Raw genomic sequence first — 19,232 nt, 5'->3', positions numbered from 1 at the left:
ATGTCATAAAATGAGACTCGTAGGCTACCATAACAACCATGCAAATCATTCGGCGTATATAGTAAAGCAAAGATGTAAAGGTTAGAAGTAGAGATAAGGTGTCTCAGAAAGGCTGGCCATCGTTTCGATGGAGGACCTATCTTCGCCTCCTATCGAGACGTTGGCCAGCTTTCCTGAGGCACCTTATTCCTGTTTGTAACTGTTCATGTCACACTTGGCTACTCCATCAGTGGGCCCCCTTCTTGATTTTAAGCGAAAGAGTTACTTTTAAAGCGAATAGCTTTCCTCGGCTCATCGGACTAGCCTTTTATCTTTGTACCTAAACGTTTTCCTGGGTTTATCCCGAAGGCGTTTCATCCTCGCACAGCACCTCAAAGCACTAGCTGTGACGCAAGAGAAGAATGCGAGAAACCGGTACGGGACGCGTGCAACAGTCGTTTGAAGGCGCCACTTTAGCACTATGGAAGCATACACGTTGTAATATGTCAAGCGAGGCAATGACGTAATCGTGACCTAATGCTTAGTGCATCGGGCCATACTGTGCTGAAAGACAGAGGTTCCATCTCTCCACGGTTCACAGATTTCATCATAGCATTATAGGCGGACTTCACCCACTGGAGGAGGAGGATGAAAAGGAAGAAAGGAAAGGCAAGGAGGTCAACCAGACGCACCTCTGGTTTGCTACCCTGCACAGGGGAAGGGGTTTAAGGGAAGAAAAGAAAAGAGAGGGAGGTATACTCACTGGAGGTATACAGTGCGTACGGGAACCGGACACGCTGTCAACGAAATGGCGAGCTGCAAAGAGATACGAGGTAAAGTTACTCGTATCTTTAAGAAGAGTAAATATGCTTTAATAAAAAGTTACTTTATTAACACAAATAGCTTTCTGGAAGCGTTCGAGAATTCCCTTATATTGACAATCATCGTCGATGGTTTCTGTGACAAGACCTTCAGACACATCATTATTAATACCAGCTGTAGTTAGCAAATGTGAGAAGGTTGCGGCAAGGCATATAATTGCCCTTGTTCCTGGTTATACCATTTCTATACATACCAACGAACTTGCACGTCTCCACGCATTCTCTCTCCCTTCTCTCTCTTCCCCTTCTCCCTTGCCCCAGTGTAGGGTAGCCGACCAGACCCTTGACTGGCTAACGTCCCTGCCTTCCTATATTCATCTCTCTCTCTCTCTCTCTCTCTCTCTCTCTCTCTCTACGTATTGAGTGTTCAAAGTTTGCTTGTAGCGCTGATAGCGGCGCCTTTTCACGCGGCTGTACAAAAGTAGGGTAATCGTACAGATTTTCGCGCCACTGCATGGTTTTATTGTGAAGTGGGCTGCAAAAATGTGAGTCGAAACCTAATTAAATTTCTTACTGTTTTGGTTGGCGCTTCACATCGCGTTTTTGAATAAGAAACATATTTATGTGTGCAGTAGGTATAGGAGCGCCAGTTGGACGCGACTGGCTCACTTCTAGTCAAATTTGACACGGGGGTCCCTTTTCTCGATGATTTCAGTTTATTAGCACCTTAGCGAGCATTACTTGCCTATTTTGTTTACAATAAGGCTGAAAATTCGCGTCATCTGCACCGATTCCGCTCAGAAATTATTGCATCGATAAGACGGCGGCATCATCTGTAACTACTATGATGGAACACGTCCTTTACCCTAGTATAGACAGATGGCGTCACCGTTCCGTTGCACCGAAATTGACGTTTTGTTTAGAGGCTCCGCGACAGACTGCGCGAACTTCGCATTTATTATGGAGGGAACACCCAATTAGTGTTTGTACACGTGGTCTTCAAGAGCACTCACTGGAAAATGCTACCTCCGTGTGAAATCTAAGGAGAAATAAATCCAACGGTTCAGACGGCAGACTCATGTATAGCTGGCGCTATACTTATAAAACCATGAAATAATTGAAAGCCATGAAAAAGGTGCCACGGGTTGACTAAAAGCAAGCAAAAAGAGAACTTCGAAGGGTAGACAAACCCCGGGAGGTTAATGCAAGTTTCGGTTACAAGGAACATGCGCGCTCCAAGCGGCTGCTGGAAGTCCTATTTTTATTTATCTTTTTATGAATTTTAAATCGGACGAAGCACGGAAAGTGTCTTCGTGCGTCTGTCCAGCTTACCTCCGGTCCCCGTTGCCACTCGCTCAGCGATATCAAAATTCGGATCGCGCTTGGTCATCTATTTCGGTTGCCGTCCCAAGTATGAAGCTGGGAAAGATAAGACAGCGAAGCTCGATCAGGCGTGCAACGAAGGAAGACGCAGGGAACCAGGTCAAACAAGCATTAAACGAAGATGGTGAAATCGGGACATCGCATGTGTTGCGCGGTTCTGTGGTGTTCTAACACCGAGAATTCCAGTTCCGCGGAGTTTTTCAGGTTTTCTAATGGCAGCTGGTAAGCACAAGTGCTTCCATTTATATTCTGGGCGGGTATTCATTTTGTATGGGTAAACCAGTTCAGTGCAAGCCTCAGTGGACTGACATAGAAGCAGTGTCGCTCGACCCATTCGTCATCACGGCAGCCCACCTGCGTGCTGTCGGTGAAATACTTGTACTGAAGGGCTTGAGTGCGTGTTTGTTGGGCTATACATCTTGTGCACTCTTTACTTTGTCGACAAATACAACCAAAGCTAGAGTAAAGAAATAAACAGCCGTGATATCTTATCAAACTTCAAGAGCAATGATGGCAAAAGGATGCACGCACGTAATTTCTTGTTGCGTTTTGATGCACAGTTATTAAGATATCGTATTAAAGAAGGTTGAAGCTTTCTACTTCATCTGAATTTTGCAGCGTTGATGGTACTTTATGCTCCGCTACCTTGCTTTAGGCACAGCTTCGGTGTGTGCAAGTTTTTGAGCATATGTATTATAGACCAGGCGCAATGTTTTTTTTGCCGGTAAAAATGTATTTAATAATACCGGTAATACAAGTATAGAATATTTAATTATAATTAAGTGTGAACTGATAATCCCCTTTTCGATGAAGATTGCTATTAAGTGAGTGAGTGAGTGAGTGAAGTAACTTTATTTTGGTCCAGAGAAGACGCAGGGAAGACCCCGCGCCACCCGGCTAGTCCCACGTAGGGACCGCCAAGCTCAGCTTGACGGCCCGATCGCGGGCACTCTGGACGGCCAGGGTTTGGTCGTTCAGTTCGGGGCTGCCCAAGAGCGCAGTCCACCTATCCTCGCTGAAGGAGGAGCAGATGGCTTCACACTCCCACAACACATGGTCCAATGTTGCCCTTAGTCCACAGGCAGGGCAGTCCGCACTGGGATATCTTTCAGGGTATATGGCATGAAGAACCGCGATGCACGGGCTTGTAGAAGTCGAAGGGTAACCGCCCGCGCCCTACATGAATATGAATAGTCGGTTCCTTGCGTTGATGTTGTGCCAAAACACTGTCCTAATACTCGCCGTGCATTCCTGTGTATATGAACATGAGGCAATGTATGACGAAAGCCAGATTACATGCTTTTGTAAGCGCTATAGAAATATGCTCGCTCATTCGGCATATAGTTCAAATAATGACAGCAATTGTAGGCTACTTGCTGTTCATGCAGATACATGTAGCCAGTTTAAATTTCTGTGGGTCCTTGCATATACTGTTCGGAAAATACATGTATCGTACTCTAGCTTCTTTCTGTAAGCCCCAAAATGTGTCGCAGTTATAACATACGTGATAGTCAAGTTCCCTGTTACCAGCCCGTGATGGCTAATTTTCGCATTGGTTTCAATCTTCTTGAATCTATGCTCGCTCATTATGTAGAAATTCAGTACAGTACACAGAGGGCATGCCTTCGCCACGAACTTGACGAACTGGACGACCAAGCGCTATCCGAAAAAAGAATTCTGCAACATCGAAAGGACCTACCGTCACAGACGAAGGCCGTGCAAGCGCTATTGCGCTTTTTGCGATCTACCGGCCTGTGTGAACGACTTTAACTGGAACGTCTTTTGTGTGTGTGCTTCCATGTGTGCGTGTTTTTTTTACCTTTATTTTTTTAACGTTTTCCTCTCTGTCATCTTTCTAACCCCTATCCCCCATCCCCAGTGTAGGGTAGCAAACCGGAGACTCATATCTGGTTAACCTCCCTGCCTTTCCTCTTCATTCTCTCTCTCTCTCTCAGTTGTGAATGAAAATTGCTTCTGCAGATCGACGCTTTCGCACTGCTTGGAGGTCAGTCTTTTTCCAGTACGGAATGTGTGAAAAAAACAAAAACATTCAACTTTTACTTGTGTTGAGCTTTGACTGACTAATGAATCGGCCAGCTTCAGTTGATCCACTTCACAACATGCGAACAAAATTCACGATTGATGGTGCCAGGAAATTATTTTCTTTATACTACCCCCCACTATACATCTGTGGACCACTTGAATTGCAGCCCTAAGCTTAACCACAAGTTAGAAATTTCAAAGCGACTAGGTTCACGAAATGACGAAATGTAAAATATTACCTGCGAATATTGGAAGATAACGACTGTTTGCTATACAAATATTTTTCATTATAATTGCATTGAACTGGTGAGTACGAGCCAGCGCTCGTACACACCAGTGCTTTAAAAAATCAATAGAAGCTTCCAAGGTCAGCGCGGCAGAAAAAAAAAAAAGGCACACTTCAGCGGGTTCTGCTCCGCGATTTGATCAATGTCGCCGCATGGCCAGCGGACCTACAAGAGAGCACGAACACGGATTGCTTGCGTGCGAAGTGGGAAATGAGGGCTTTGAGGCAACACTCTTCCTCCCGGCGGTGCGCTCTCTCTCTCTAACCTCTGACCTCATCAGTGTCAGCATGGATGCAGATGCATTGTTTTGTTTTTCAATAATTTCTAGTTGGATATCCGGCAACCGCCAGTGGTGGAAGCGGCGCTGCCGCCGCGTATAGGAGACCGGCATAGGGCCGAGTGTCCCAAGGGAGGTACAGGGAGTTTCCGCCCCCTGGGGTAGAGCAGGTACCGACGTCGTACGAAATACAGAGATACGCCATTTGAGACAAAACGTAACAAACAATGCTGAAAAGAAAACAAGACGTCCTGTAGGATCCAAGTTTGATATTTTCACAGATGAGAGCTATCACGCGCGTCTACGCGTGCAAAAGAATGAGAAACGCTGCTCCATGAAAGCTGCAGACAGGAACTTCCCCAAATTTACATATACCGTGCAAGATGTTCCCAAGCCAATACAGGGACACATGCCCGTGGTGTGGCTCAATACCCACACTTTATCACATCACATGGGAGTGCAATACGAATAAGGCATTCCACAAAATAGAAAATCCGAGTGCGGAGCAGTGGGAGAGCATGCTCTCCAGCGGCGATCATAGCCTCTAACGGAGGCTGGTGGATCATGCCCGACGAGCAGCCACGCTCAGTGGGGCCCTGGAATAGAGGCGCGAACCATGCAGGCCGGAGATCGCCATCAACCAATAGAAGATGAAGACATCCGGCCTGACCGCTGAATTACTTTTTCTAGAGCCATAAAGTTTACTTCCTCCTCCTCCTCCATGCACAAAACGGGATGCCCTTTGTCGCACATAGCGTTCCATTACTGTAACAAATGAACCAAGTAAGATTGTTGCTAAGCGTGCTCTGAATGGACGAATTAGTTTAGCGGCACATACATACAGTTGAGGGTTCGAGGTGGGCCCCTTTAAAGTTTGTCTAAAAGTGGGCACCAACTGCAAATGGTCTCACCCTTCAAATTACCGTAACATGCATCGGTGTTCCGCGTGTTACGCCTAGGCTTTAAAAGGACAAATTTACGCAACAATAAGTGACCTGTCGTGGTTACTTAGTGGCGTGGGCGTTGGTTGCGCTGCTAAGCACGAGTTCGCAGCATCAAATCCGGGCCATAGCTGACGCATTTTGATGGCGGCTAAATGCAAAAAACGCTTTGTATCGTGCGATGGGGTGCACGTTAAGGCACGACAGATGGTCAACGTTACTCTGGTGTTCCCCACTACAATGTTCTTCTTAATCAGAACGTAGTTTTCGCATGTAAAACCCCAGAATTTTTTAAAAAACGGTTAGTAGGAAGTGTGGCTCGGGCTGTAAAGGTATTTTCACGCATGCAAGCAGTCAGAATCGCCGTCTGCGTAATATTACGCGCGTTGGAGCTTTGTGATTTATTTATTGTAAACTTGAAATAAATTGTAGAATTTGAGACGCATAAACCGCGAAATGATAATAACGCAGAAGTAGTGGGTGGAATTCGCATTAGCTTGGGCCACTTGGTGTTCTTAGTGTGGACCGAATGCCCGGTATATACACGGGAGTTTTTTTGCATTTCTCCCCCATCTAAACGCGGCCACCGTGAACGGGAATGAAGCTGTGACTCCTAAAAAGTAAAATCTCCCAACCTTGATAAGCTGTCCACCGCAACAAGAACACACCAGGTTTCTGTATTCCTTTTTTTTTGCGCGATAAAGTATATCTCGTTTGCATTGTTCTGCTCCAGAAAAGAAGTGGAGATGCTCTTTGCAAGATAACGTGCTGCCCTGGAAAAGACCGGTACAAACGAAACGTTAGCATGGCTGAATACTGGTGCCTACCCTTACAAAAATGACTTTAGACTGTCTATAGAAAGTCTATAGACTTTTCATAGACGACCTTTCCTTTCTATAGATTTGGACTTTTGTTGATATAAAGTCTATAGACTGTCTATAGACGAAAGTCGATAAAGTTTCTATTTCTTTTTGTCTATTCGCAGTCTATAGACGGTCTATAGAAAAAAGTCGATAAGGTGTTTGTTTCCTTTTTGTCTGCTTCCCCTCTATAGAATGCGTACAGACGAAAGTCGACACAGTCTCTATCTATTTTTGTCCATACTTTGTCTTTAGACTTTCTATAGACGAAAGTCGATAGGGTTTCTATTTCTTTTTGTGTATTCGCAGTCTATAGACGGTCTATAGAAAAAAGTCGATAAGGTGTTTGTTTCCTTTTTGTCTGCTTCCCCTCTATAGAATGCCTACAGACGAAAGTCGACACAGTCTCTATCTATTTTTGTCCATACTTTCTCTTTAGACTTTCTATAGACGAAAGTCGATAGGGTTTCTATTTCTTTTTTTCTATTCGCAGTCTATAGACGGTCTATAGAAAAAAGTCGATAAGGTGTTTGTTTCCTTTTTATCTGCTTCCCCTCTATAGAATACCTACAGACGAAAGTGGATACAGTCTCTATCTATGTTTGTCCATACTTTGTCTATAGACTTTCTATAGACGAAAGTCGATAGGGTTTCTATTTCTTTTTGTCTACTCGCAGTCTATAGACGGTCTATAGAAAAAAGTCGATAAGCTGTTTGTTTCTTTTTTGTCTGCTTCCCCTCTATAGAATACCTACAGACGAAAGTAGACACAGTCTCTATCTATCTTTGTCCATACTTTGTCTATAGACTTTCTATAGACGAAAGTCGATAGGGTTTCTATTTATTTTTGTCTATTCGCAGTTTATAGACGGTCTATAGAAAAAAGTCGATAAGGTGTTTGTTTCCTTTTTATCTGCTTCCCTCTATAGAATACCTACAGACGAAAGTGGATACAGTCTCTATCTATTTTTGTCCATACTTTGTCTATAGACTTTCTATAGACGAAAGTCGATAGGGTTTCTATTTCTTTTTGTCTACTCTCAGTCTATAGACGGTCTATAGAAAAAAGTCGATAAGGTGTTTGTGTCTTTTTTGCCTACTTCCCCTTTATGGACTACCTATAGACGAAAGTGGATACAGTCTCTATCTATTTTTGTCCATACTTTGTCTATAGACTTTCTATAGACGAAAGTCGATAAGGTTTCTATTTCTTTTTGTCTACTCGCTGTCTATAGACGGTCTATAGAAAAAGTCGATAAGGTGTTTGTTTCTTTTTGTCTATTTCCCCTCTATGGACTACTTTTAGACGAACGTCGATACAGTGTCTATTTATTTTTGTCCATATACTTTGTATATAGACTTTCTGTAGACGAAAGTCGATAAGATTTCTATTTCTTTTTGTCTACTCGCAGTCTATAGACGGTCTATGGAAAAAATTCGATAGGGAGTTTGTTTCTTCTTTGTCTACTTCCCCTCTATATGGGCTACCTGTAGACGAAAGCCGATACAGTTTCTATTTATTTTTGTCCATACTTTGTCTGTTGACTCTCTATATTATGGACAATAGTCGACAAGGTTTCTATTTTTTTCTCTACTCCTGGTGTATTGAATGTCTATAGAAGAAAGTCGATAATATGTAATTCCGAGTTCCCATACCCCCCGCCCTCTGCGAACGCGATGATATGGCACTGGTTCATGCACGACGGCACCGCAACCCCGGCGCGGTGGGCAAACCGTGCAGACTGCTAGTCTGCGTTCGGTGCAGCTGCACCGAACGAGGATCGCGGCGGAGCAGGCACCGTCCGAGACACCAAGGTCTTCCAGGCACCCGAAGGCCCTAAACCTGGCTGCTTCCCGGACGTACACTTCGCGAAGACCAGGTGGTGAAGGTCAGATGGTGAAGGTGTGGCAAAGGGGGTGAATAAGTGGCGAAAGCCCGCAGACCAGGTGGTGAATTCACCACCTCTGAGTTGTCGTGGTCTTGCATGTCTATAGATTAACAATAGACAAACATCGTTAATCTGGGCCCAACCCGTGTACGCTGTAACCAAGCGCAGGTACCGGTGGATAATACATAGCTGCATTTGATATAAGCCACTAAAGTTGTATACTGCTGAGATTGCTATAGAGCCTATTTGTAGACTTTAGTATACACATAGTGTATACCTCCGCATTTGTTGACCACATATGATCTACGTAGTCACTCTGGGCAATCCCAAGACAGTCTTCACAGTTGTCGCATCACTTTTGCGGCAGTAGAATAACGGAAGCAAAACGCCGATCCAATTGTTAAAATATATGTTATGAACGCCAGCTTCAGATACAAGTGGATTCGAAACAGGCATCAAGCTAACAGCAAAGACACTCGTAATGTTTGTAGCTGACAACGCGGACTTTGTGAATGTGCCATGAACCGATGTCGCGCATGTGGTGTTCGCGTTGTGTGTCGTCCGATTCTCGGATACTTTTCACATTGTCTTCATATCTCGGCTGCGTCACTAACATCGGGCGACTTTTGTTGCCTAATATCCTGCACTATAAACTCATCAACGTTTCTCATTCACTTAAAATAGGTGCCAAATTCTCTGAGCCCACCCAGTATTTCGCCGGCGGTATGCCTGCGCAGCCACGCATATGAGTACCTCAATGCTGTACTGATTGCTTTGACCTATCATCGGAACAGAAAATTAGCACTAACATACGTGCGGGCATCACATTTAGCGGTACGCTGGAAGATATGCTACAAATACGCTGTATTACTCATCGACGCTGACAATAATGCGTCTAAAACGTCTGAAGGGCACCGTAACGGCTTTTACAAACAGCGCATTCATGTTAGCGTTCCAGTCTGATGCGATAGCCCACAGCGTTTGTCTTACAACCTGCCAGCGCATATCCTTCGTCCACGAAAAAAATGCATAACGGAAAAGAAAAGCCACCCGTTCCGGCGCGCATGGCGCATCAGAGAGAGAGAAAGAGACAAAGAAAAAATGAAGGAGGAAAAGGCGCTCACACTCCTCCGAGCGCGCACGCCCTCCGCGCGGAGCTCCTGCGCATGCTCGGAGTTCTTGCGCATGCGCGGCGGTGCGCCGTCTCAACGAGCGCGCCAGGCACGTAAACGGTTGTGCCGGTGTGCGGTGTCTCCCTGAACGTTGGTGTCTGTGTATGCGTGTCTTCTTTGTGGCATCACAAGTCAACTACATTGAATGGTAAGCTTTATCAAAGACGTTTTGCGTCAATACCTCATGATTATGTGAGCGCATTGCGTAGCGCGAACCGGCTGCACATAGCGCAGGCGACTCGGGTATAGTGTCGGTTTGTCGTTGACATGGTTTGATAACGCGCTCCTGTTCTCGCTTCTACTATACGGAATGTTTTACGGCGAGCGATCGCTCGTGCTTGTTGATTTTATCATTATAGCTTAGGTGCGTAAAAAAGGAAGTACACCATGTTTTAACTTGATACTGAGCTACCACTAAGCGGATTGTGTGTGTTGGGCAGCCAGTGTGGTAGATCTCATTTAGTGGCGCTTGATCCGGCCGCGATGAATGCTGCACCGTATGTGTAGCGAAATTCTCGTGACACGCTTTACGCATATATCTCGAAATTGTGTTAGCATCAAGAATTTTCAAACAGACAGGCATAGTTGAATAACTGCTAGCGTACTAGGATGAAAGGCCGTGTTTGCGGGGCATGCATCAGCAGTGTGTGCGCTGCCGTTTTCGCATAGTTTAAAAGTAGCAGTATTTTTAAGGTTCCTGGCAACCAATCTAAATAATTTTGGGAAGTTACAGCAAGCAAAACACGAGACTTGAAGAAATATCTAGTAGAAATCTCTAGATTCACCCAATCTATTTATATGCAACCACAAACGCTTTTGGAGCATGAAACCTGCGATAAGCTTAGTCACTTGCAGCTCCGCAACTTAGCCGAAAAAATTAGAGAACAATAATTTAGTCGCTCCGGGAACACCTTTACACGTTTCAAACTGAAGGCATTGCGTTTGACGGTAGTTGGAAGATTTGTTTTTTGTCTCTTTTTTAAACAATTTAGCAGCAGAAGTTATCTTTCGAGCTACATGAAAAGCGTTAAGCGGCTTCCGATGCTTCGGCGTTCTGTAGTTTACGTGCTCTTAATCACAAGGCAGCTGCTGGCGCAGATTCGCATTGTGCTAATCGTGCATGGTATGAAGCCATTGTCGTGCGTAATAAGTGTTCCGGTTTTCATTACTGTTGCATGTAGCGCCGTCGTCTTGGACAGACTGCATACAATATGCGCTGTACAAAAGAAAAAAAGAGCCAGATTATCAATTTGGTGGTCTTTTCTAAGTAGATAACGCACAGATTATTCAAATAATTCAGTGGGCATTGCATTTGTTCTACCCTTATCAACACACCTAAGAGATCGTAACATGTTTTAGTCGATAAGTAACCTGATCAGTACGCCCCCATTCATGTGCATTCTACTGAAAGTGTGGCAAATGTATTCATCTTGAAGTATGAGAAAAGAGACATTGCAGACTGTTCTAAGCGGAAGTAAATTGCAAATCTTAACGTGATTGTTCAAAACTGCAGTCAGTATGCTGAGCATGTTCGTTCGGCACGGGCATATTGTATTAACACCTGAAAAATGTGCACAGTCCAGCCAAGTATCTTTGTTTCAACAAGTATTATTATAGGAATCGTTTGGGATTCTCGCATTTCTTTTATTTTTATAAGTACACTGTGTGTCACATGAACCTGTCCTAAAACGAAACGTACCGTTGCTGGCACCGGCGACCATTACGGTTGTCTAACTGCTTATCATACTGTAGTATAACGAAACATCATAATGGTACTGATTAATATTCCCATGTAGTCTTTAGTCAGAGGTAAACAAAGTTAACTAGAGGCATAAGTGATGAGAGCAAATTATATTGAAAACTACTACTGAAGCGTAAAAATAACTAATTGTATAACTCATTGTATAGTTTTTCCTCACATTGTTGCATTTGCTTTACGTGTGTCTCTGTGTCTTCCGTGCTGTACTCGTGTGGCCATCAATTACGAACTTGCCGAAGCCCTTGTCAGCTTTATTAATCAAGGGATTCAAGTCAGTTGAATCTAACACTGCATGTCAAGTGACTGACGTGTTATTCGTTTTATCTAAATATTATGGACTGGCAGTACTTGGCAAGCATTAAACCACAATATTTCTTTTATTGCACTTAAGCTGCAGGCGTCATAGATTGCCAGAAAATTTTCATGAGAACAACCAGGGAAGGCTTGGAAAAAGATCGGGAAATTTTAAAATGGCCACATAGGTATGCTGTCTTGTCATATGTCATACAAAGTTTCCAGAGAATCTCTGAGTTAAATATATTTTTAAAACGTTTCACCTGATAAAAATTGAAGGAAATTGGTTCCATTTATTGAAAAATAAAAGAAAGTCAAGCTTACTGACAAGGCATTTCTTACTCAATATGTGTTTTTTTTTTTGCGTTAACTAAACGTCCTGAACCTCGATAGCCTAGAAAAAATTTTCATCTTTCAAAGCACCTTAAATAATTTACTGTAATAGAATTCATTCGAACTATACTATCAGTTCTGTTTCCTAGGAGGTGCATATCTGTCGTGCCATGACACAAAGTGCTCGTGTGGTATTTCGGGTGCTCATGTGGTATACCTAACTTGGAAACCTGTTAGCACGCCCAAGAGGCCTCATTACCTGTAACAAATTAAGTGACCATATCGATACAATCAGCGCATCTGCCTTCCGTTGAAGTTATGGCCAATCACCCATTCATTTAAAAGTATGAGAAAGACATTTAAATGTGTATTAAGCAAAATAAATTACAATCTTAGGCATGATACTGTGAATATTCCAGTCACGTCTTCTGAACATATCCCTCTGCACGGGCATACTTAACTACCAGCCAAAAAAAATGTACAGACAGCCCAACTGGGTAACGTTTCAGCAATAAATATAGAGACCATTTGGGATAAGTACAATAATGCATCATATATGAACGTGTCATAAAAGGGAACATACTGTTGCTGGAACGAGCAGCAGTTGTGACTGTTTAATTGTTCACCATACCATGCAATAAAACATTCTATAAAGGTGCTGATTTGTATTGACAAGTAGCCATTAGTCATAGTTAAACCGCATTAAGTATTGACTTCGATGGTTTGAGCAAATATATTAAGCTGCTTAATGAACACACAAAGAATATACACTTGTTATTTTTGCCTCATATTGCTGCATCTACTTATTTGCAGCATACACCTGCAGCGCCTTTGGGACTAATGACACAAAGGTCAAGGCCAGCCTGGCGACCATGCTTGCCAAGGAGTAGTGTAAATATTTAATCTGTTTCCATAATAGCATACGACATGAATTTAAGGAATTCATCTATTATATCGAGCAATAAAAACGGTGAATGCATTGCTGGCGCATTTGTTTTATTTTTCGCACTGCATGATTCAGCACTATATAAATTCTTTCTGTTTGTGCAACATATATGAAAGTACACCTGGTTCAGAAGCATTATTAATCTACTAACGGTAATGCATAAGTGCAGATGAAAAGGAACAGGTGCACATGCATAAATACATTCAAAACTTTTTGCTACCGCATGTAAACAAAAATGTAAACTAACTTGTAGATAGCCGCTATGGAGTTATGGCCTTATACACTCTTTGTAGACTTGTCTATAAGATGTCTGTGTATATAGAGTGCCTATAGATTAAAAAAATTCATATTTGTTAACAAATGTCTGCAGAATGTCATAGAAAAAAAGTGCATCGGACTATAAAGTTCTGTTTTCGTAGACTGAAGTCTATAGAATGTCTATAGACTATCTATATACATTTGTATATAGACATTCCATAGACTTCAGTCTACAAAAGTAGAACTGTATATATAGTTCTACTTTTGTAGACTGAAGTGTATAAAATGTCTACGGACAAATCTCATCTGTAGACATTCTATAGACTTCAGTCTACAAAAGTAGAACTGTAAGCCTATACACTTGTCCATAGACAGTCTATAGACAGTCTATAGACTCAGACTTCTTATAGACTAGTCTATAAAAAGTGTATGGCCATAAGTCTCTAGACTGTCTATAGGCAGTGTATAGACAGTCTATAGACTCAGACTTTTTATAGACTAGTCTATAAAAAGTGTATGGCCATAAGTCTATAGACCGTCTATAGACAGTCTATAGACTCAGACTTCTTATAGACCAGTCTATAAAAAGTGTATGGCCATAAGTCTATAGACAGTCTATAGACAATCTATAGACTCAGACTTTTTATAGACTAGTCTATAAAAAGTATGGCCATAAGTCTATAGACTGTCTATAGACTGTCTATAGACAGTCTATAGACTCAGACTTTTTATAGACTAGTCTATAAAAAGTGTATGGCCATAAGTCTATAGACTGTCTATAGACTAGTCTAAAGAAATGTCTATAGACAGTCTATAGACTCAGACTTTTTATAGACTAGTCTATAAAAAGTGTATGGCCATAAATCTATAGACTGTCTATAGACTAGTCTAAAGAAATGTCTATAGACAGTCTATAGACTTCATAGACAAATGTCTATAGACTGTCTATGGACTTTCTATAAAAAATTTTGTAAGGGTAGATGGAACAAACTGTGGCAAAAACAAGGTAAAACGCGTTTTGCATAAGAAGATACCTCTTTACTGAATACGTTCACGGCACTAAGGAAGCACTCGACACCGGTAGGTGTTGGAAGTGCGAAACGAACAGTAGGTAAAAAAAAGGCGCTGGCACTGGTTAGAACAGTAACACAACATAGTGTGATTACAGTAATCACTGAAGAAAAATTTGCCAATTCTTTGTTGCTATGCCTAGTCTCATGCGGGCGTTCCAAAACATAAATTTACTGGAGGTACATTGCATATATAATCACAAATGCCTGATATGATATCTAGGTTTTGTTGCGCAGAGGTTAGTAAAAAACAAAAAGCACCAAGAAAAGGTATGACATAGTCGATGGTATGGGATATGTAATGTTGTGGTATATATCGATGGAGATAGGGGTATAGGCGACATGTCTGTATGGTTGTGTGAAAACATTCGCTGTAAAGTGCGTAAAATGTCAATGTACTAAAATACGACAGTTATACATAAGGTGAAAAATAATGCGTAGGAGGAAAATAGAGAGTATAGTACGCAGGGGTGATAGACTAAAAATGTGTTTCTGGCAGGAGCGTTGCTGCCTCACCAGAGCCCTTGGAGCGTATGCGCTGTACAAAACGCTACCATCCGATGAGCGGCCTCTCAATAATGCCCATGCTACGAATTTCTTGGGCCGATAATATGCAGCGTTGAGACTTCGTATGAAAAACTTGAAAACTGATCTTGCGTTAAATTATGTTTTCTTACCCAGAATGCCTGATATAGACGTGGTAAAATGCATGTTTCCGTTTTGTTTATATGCATACCTGACTGTCCGATTGGTTCGGAAAGCTGAATAACCGTCGTTTATTAAAGACACATCGCGCTTTTTAAATGAACCTGCGAATTTTCAATCCAGGGTGTCTGAGCTAACGTTGTCCAAGCTGTTAAAAAACAATAAAACGGGTGCATTGTACGATTAGGAGACCTACTGCGTTCGGTCGTTAGTCCCCTTTCGCGGCAGAGTATTTTTGTGCACTGATTACCTGGCTCATACAAGAATAAGTATTCAACCTAAACTATTTTAGCGTGACTTTCGATGAAAAATGGCTTACCGGCTCCCGAAACATCCCATTCAATCGTTTTCGACGTGCCTTGGCCGCCTTTTATTCATAGCGTGTGAAATACACGAGCCACGTGCTAGCAAGCCCGCGTGGAGCGACCTCAGCGGTGCGAGAATTGAATTCGACAACTGAGCTCCATGGTTACACTGTGCGATGGCTGTGATCGTGGCTGCGAGCGAAAGCAAACACCGAAACGTTGGCGCTTCGAGGCGGTCGCCGAGTCGGACAAGTCGCGGCGCTCGGGCACGTAAACACGCGGACATATTTACGCGGTGTAATTAAAGGCGGAGGCATATTTCACGCGCTAAAGGAAAACGCCGAAAACAATTAAGTGCGTGGCACATGGCGCACTGAAAATGGCCGAATGGGATGTTTTAGGACGCAGAGCTTCCCATCGGTAGTGACGCGCTTATTTAGAAGATTTAGAAGTTGAGTCATTAAGCTTCGGCAATTAGCCAGGTAATTAGTGCACAAAATTTATTCTCTCTCTCTGGTAAAAGAGTATTGAAGAAAAAACACTGTAGGTCTCATAATTGTATATTTTACCTTTTGCTCTTGCCTTTTTTATAACAGTGTTCTGTTAACTGGAACGTCCTGCGTAAGCGCAGCAGTAAGACATGCCCTCTCAGTTTCCTCTGCTTCGGGGTGAACACGGCTCCATATATCATTCTGAGAAAGTTTTTTTTTTCTTGTCCTTGCTGCTTATAAAATGAAGAGAAAAAAACTCTAATTCATAATACATAAACCTGCAAGTTTCAGTAAATTCAGGACTAAGTTTGTTCACTCGCGCAGTGCAAAATTCTTTTACTTTTAGACACATTTTCCGCGTATAATTTAAAACATAACATCACTGGCACTAGAATCGATAGCATCCAGTTTAGCAGCAATCAGTTACGCGTGCCAGTGACCAGGCCAGATTATTCACGTCACGACCTAAGATTTAGGCTGCAATCGCGTCGAAAAATCAAAATTATTTTGTATACAGCTTTTCCGTACCTACAGTGAGGTTGGTTAAACAAAAGTAAAAATATATTCTTTAGTGGATTTTTTCATATTTCTTAAGCATTCCCGTATGCCTCCACCGCCATATCCAAAACAATTTCAGTTTCCTATTCACGGAACTACTACGATTAATATGCAAAATTTGCGGTATTGCGTAACTTCAGATCAAGAATATGAGTACTTGTGATTTGCAGCGGACAGAAACGTGCATATACAGACACCTCCTTCTTTCTTTTTTTTTAAATTTATACAGGAATGCTACAGCGGTTACTGCAAGCCCAAACGCAAGAAGTAAAGCAGCGTCGAACGAAAAAAGACGAACAGGAAATTAAGCCATTAGCATTCAGTGTGCTTTCTAAACAACAGCAAAGTTTTTCTAAATAAATAAATAAATAAATAAATAAACGCACTGCTATGTTCACTACGTTATTTTGCTATGAAAGGCTTTCTCAAGATGACCGCATTCTATCTTTTATGCAAGCTGCTGATCTATTCATCGCGAAACTTGGAGAAGTAGTGAACACAGCAGGCAGTGCTGTGAGCGCAGCTTTCTGGAATTATGCCTAGGATGGCACGTCGCTCGCACTGATTGATTGATTTTTTATTGGTTTATCACATATAGATATGACTGGAGGCGAAGGGAAAAGCCATTCAAGGATGGCTTGAGGGAGTCCTTCGCCCCCATACTGGCAAAGGCAACAGCAGCGGCACACACATTTTTCTCACATGGTCGTACATTTTAACAAAACCATCATTTTAACCACAACGTTGTCATACACTTTAACAAAACCACAAAATTAAACACATCATTAGTTACTGTCCTACGTAGGGAATCATGCGTTAACATACGTAACGTCACCTCAGCGTCGAATGCCAGCACAACATTTCGTAACAATGTACGCGTAGTAATAGTGGCAGTAGTGGTAGCCCAGCTTGGGGGGGGGGGGGCAGCTTCACCGCTTTCGTCACGTTGGGCTTGGTAATGGAAATTTCGGGCCTGGAAGCGCGACGCCATATAGTGAAATGCACAGGCCTTGTGCCATCTAGGGGGTGTTCGCCCTGCTGGAAGTGAGGGTAGGTGCTTGCTCACAGGAAAAAAAAAATGTCCGTTGGCCGGCTGTCAAAGGCTGTTTCGGAATGGTCAAGGCAACCTATCAGCAGAATTCAGCGCTTCCTTCCGCTCTGAACTACATTCTTAGCCTGCTGTAGTTGCTTCGTGGCCATGGTGAAGCGCTGCTTAGCCCGAGGTCGCGGATTTGAACCTATCTCGTTATGACCCCAATCATGACCCCATCAAGTGTATTGCGACGGCGAAAAATGCAGAAAGCTAGTGTATTTAGTTGTGGGCTCACGTTCGAAAAGCTCAAGTGGTCAAAACTTATCCGGAGCCCCCCACTATAGAGCATGCCTCATAACCATATTCATTACAAAAACATTCCACCTCTTACTCCATGAAACAGCGTCAAATTAAATTCGTAATTAGTAAGCTTCATTCGGGGACCCGTCGTTGTTTATTACGACATCTAGGGTCTTAACTTTGTCTCAGGTGGCTGGTCCTTACAGACGATCTACATGTACAGCTGTCAGAAAAAGGAAATACACGATTGACCCTTCCTTTAACCAGAGTCATATGATAACTCTGACGCCGCGGAAACATCCACCATGTGAACAATACAATATCTAAAGATTGTCTGAATTCGGGGCACTTTCTTTACTCTCTGTAGGTTATATGTGAAACCGTGCATTTGAGCATGCTGTCACGCTATACGTCGCTTTATTGATGCTTAGTGACTATATTAATGTTATCACTCTCGTGCAGCACAAACTCTAACGATCATATCTTTTTGTTCACTAATGTGGATACATATTGTCATGAGCCGTTCCCCCATGTTGAAGAAGGCGCTAGCAAGCTAGGAGATAAAGAAAACGATCAACGAAGTGTTCGTTGTTCTTCTGCCATCTTGACTGTAGCTGCTCTCTGTATATATTTTGCAAATAAGTTTTCCTTTGGTTACTCTTATTCCCGTCACATTATGTGTAACTGTACGAGGGCGAATAACATTTTTAGCCAAATTACGACTGTAAATGCGAAGTCAACATATCCATTCCCAGCGGTGGACCTTTCTTGGACCCGGGCCTTTCTTTCTGCCGGTAGCTCCGCGGCACGGCGCTGTTGTCAGTTGTTGAAGATGGCGATTGTGCTTGACACGTCCACGGCGATGAGCAACGAAGTGTGATTCGTTTTCTGTGGAGCAAGGGACGAACGGCCCTTGAAATCCTCAGGGAAACGGAGCCCACGTTTGGGGAAAGGTGTATCGCCTTTGAGAAGTGCGAGGTGATTGTGTAGCGAGTTTGCAAAAGGCCGTGAAGACTGACATGACAATGAGCGTTCGGGAGGCCGCGTGCGTCGCTGACTGACGACTATGTGGACGAGTTCTACCACAGGAGCATCTCAAGTTTACTTCTGCGATGGGACAAATGTCTAAACCGGTGTGGAGGCTATGTGAAAAAACAGTGTAAGGTACGTAGTATAGTGTGTACATTTGAAATTACCTGTATGTACCTTATATTGGCTAATAAAATATAGGGGCACAGACTTTCCGATTCCCCTAGTACATATATTACCACGAAGAAAAATTGGGCAGAATCATCATCTCTATCCTTCAATGTCAGATAAACATTTAATCTTCGTAGCCTGTGGTTTAAGTTTCACTTCAGAATGTAACCCCACAGTTCATGAGTGCCTTTCTACTAGCAAACAACAATACTTCGCATCACGTAGCGCACAACGGAAATTTCGGCAGACATTTTATTATTAAAGAAAGAAGACAGGGCTTACTTCGAATCACGGAATGCATACAAAAGCACGGTGAGATGGCGACCAA

The 19,232-nt window shown here is 42.8% G+C and overlaps 1 protein-coding gene across 2 annotated transcripts in view; it reads left to right on the top strand.

The window, feature by feature from the left end:
- The window catches only part of LOC142564283 (venom metalloproteinase antarease TserMP_A-like), a 39,758-nt gene extending 23,006 nt beyond the window's left edge, over nucleotides 1–16,752 (top strand). Inside the window, exons 13-15 of one of the 2 annotated variants that reach the window (XM_075675227.1) lie at nucleotides 6,465–6,557; nucleotides 14,222–14,248; nucleotides 16,601–16,752. In XM_075675227.1, the coding sequence (XP_075531342.1) occupies nucleotides 6,465–6,557; nucleotides 14,222–14,248; nucleotides 16,601–16,642 (162 nt within the window). In that variant the 3' untranslated portion in view covers nucleotides 16,643–16,752. Of the gene's footprint in view, nucleotides 1–6,464; nucleotides 6,558–12,851; nucleotides 12,930–14,221; nucleotides 14,249–16,600 lie in introns of both variants that reach the window. The other variant, XM_075675228.1, reaches the window with a different exon arrangement.
- Nucleotides 16,753–19,232: the final 2,480 nt, after the last annotated feature.

The sequence above is a fragment of the Dermacentor variabilis genome, chromosome 11 (genome assembly GCF_050947875.1).
Source record: "Dermacentor variabilis isolate Ectoservices chromosome 11, ASM5094787v1, whole genome shotgun sequence".
Lineage (NCBI taxonomy): Eukaryota > Metazoa > Arthropoda > Arachnida > Ixodida > Ixodidae > Dermacentor > Dermacentor variabilis.
The sequence above is the reverse complement of the archived record's forward strand: the minus strand, read 5'-3'. Positions and strand labels throughout refer to the sequence as shown.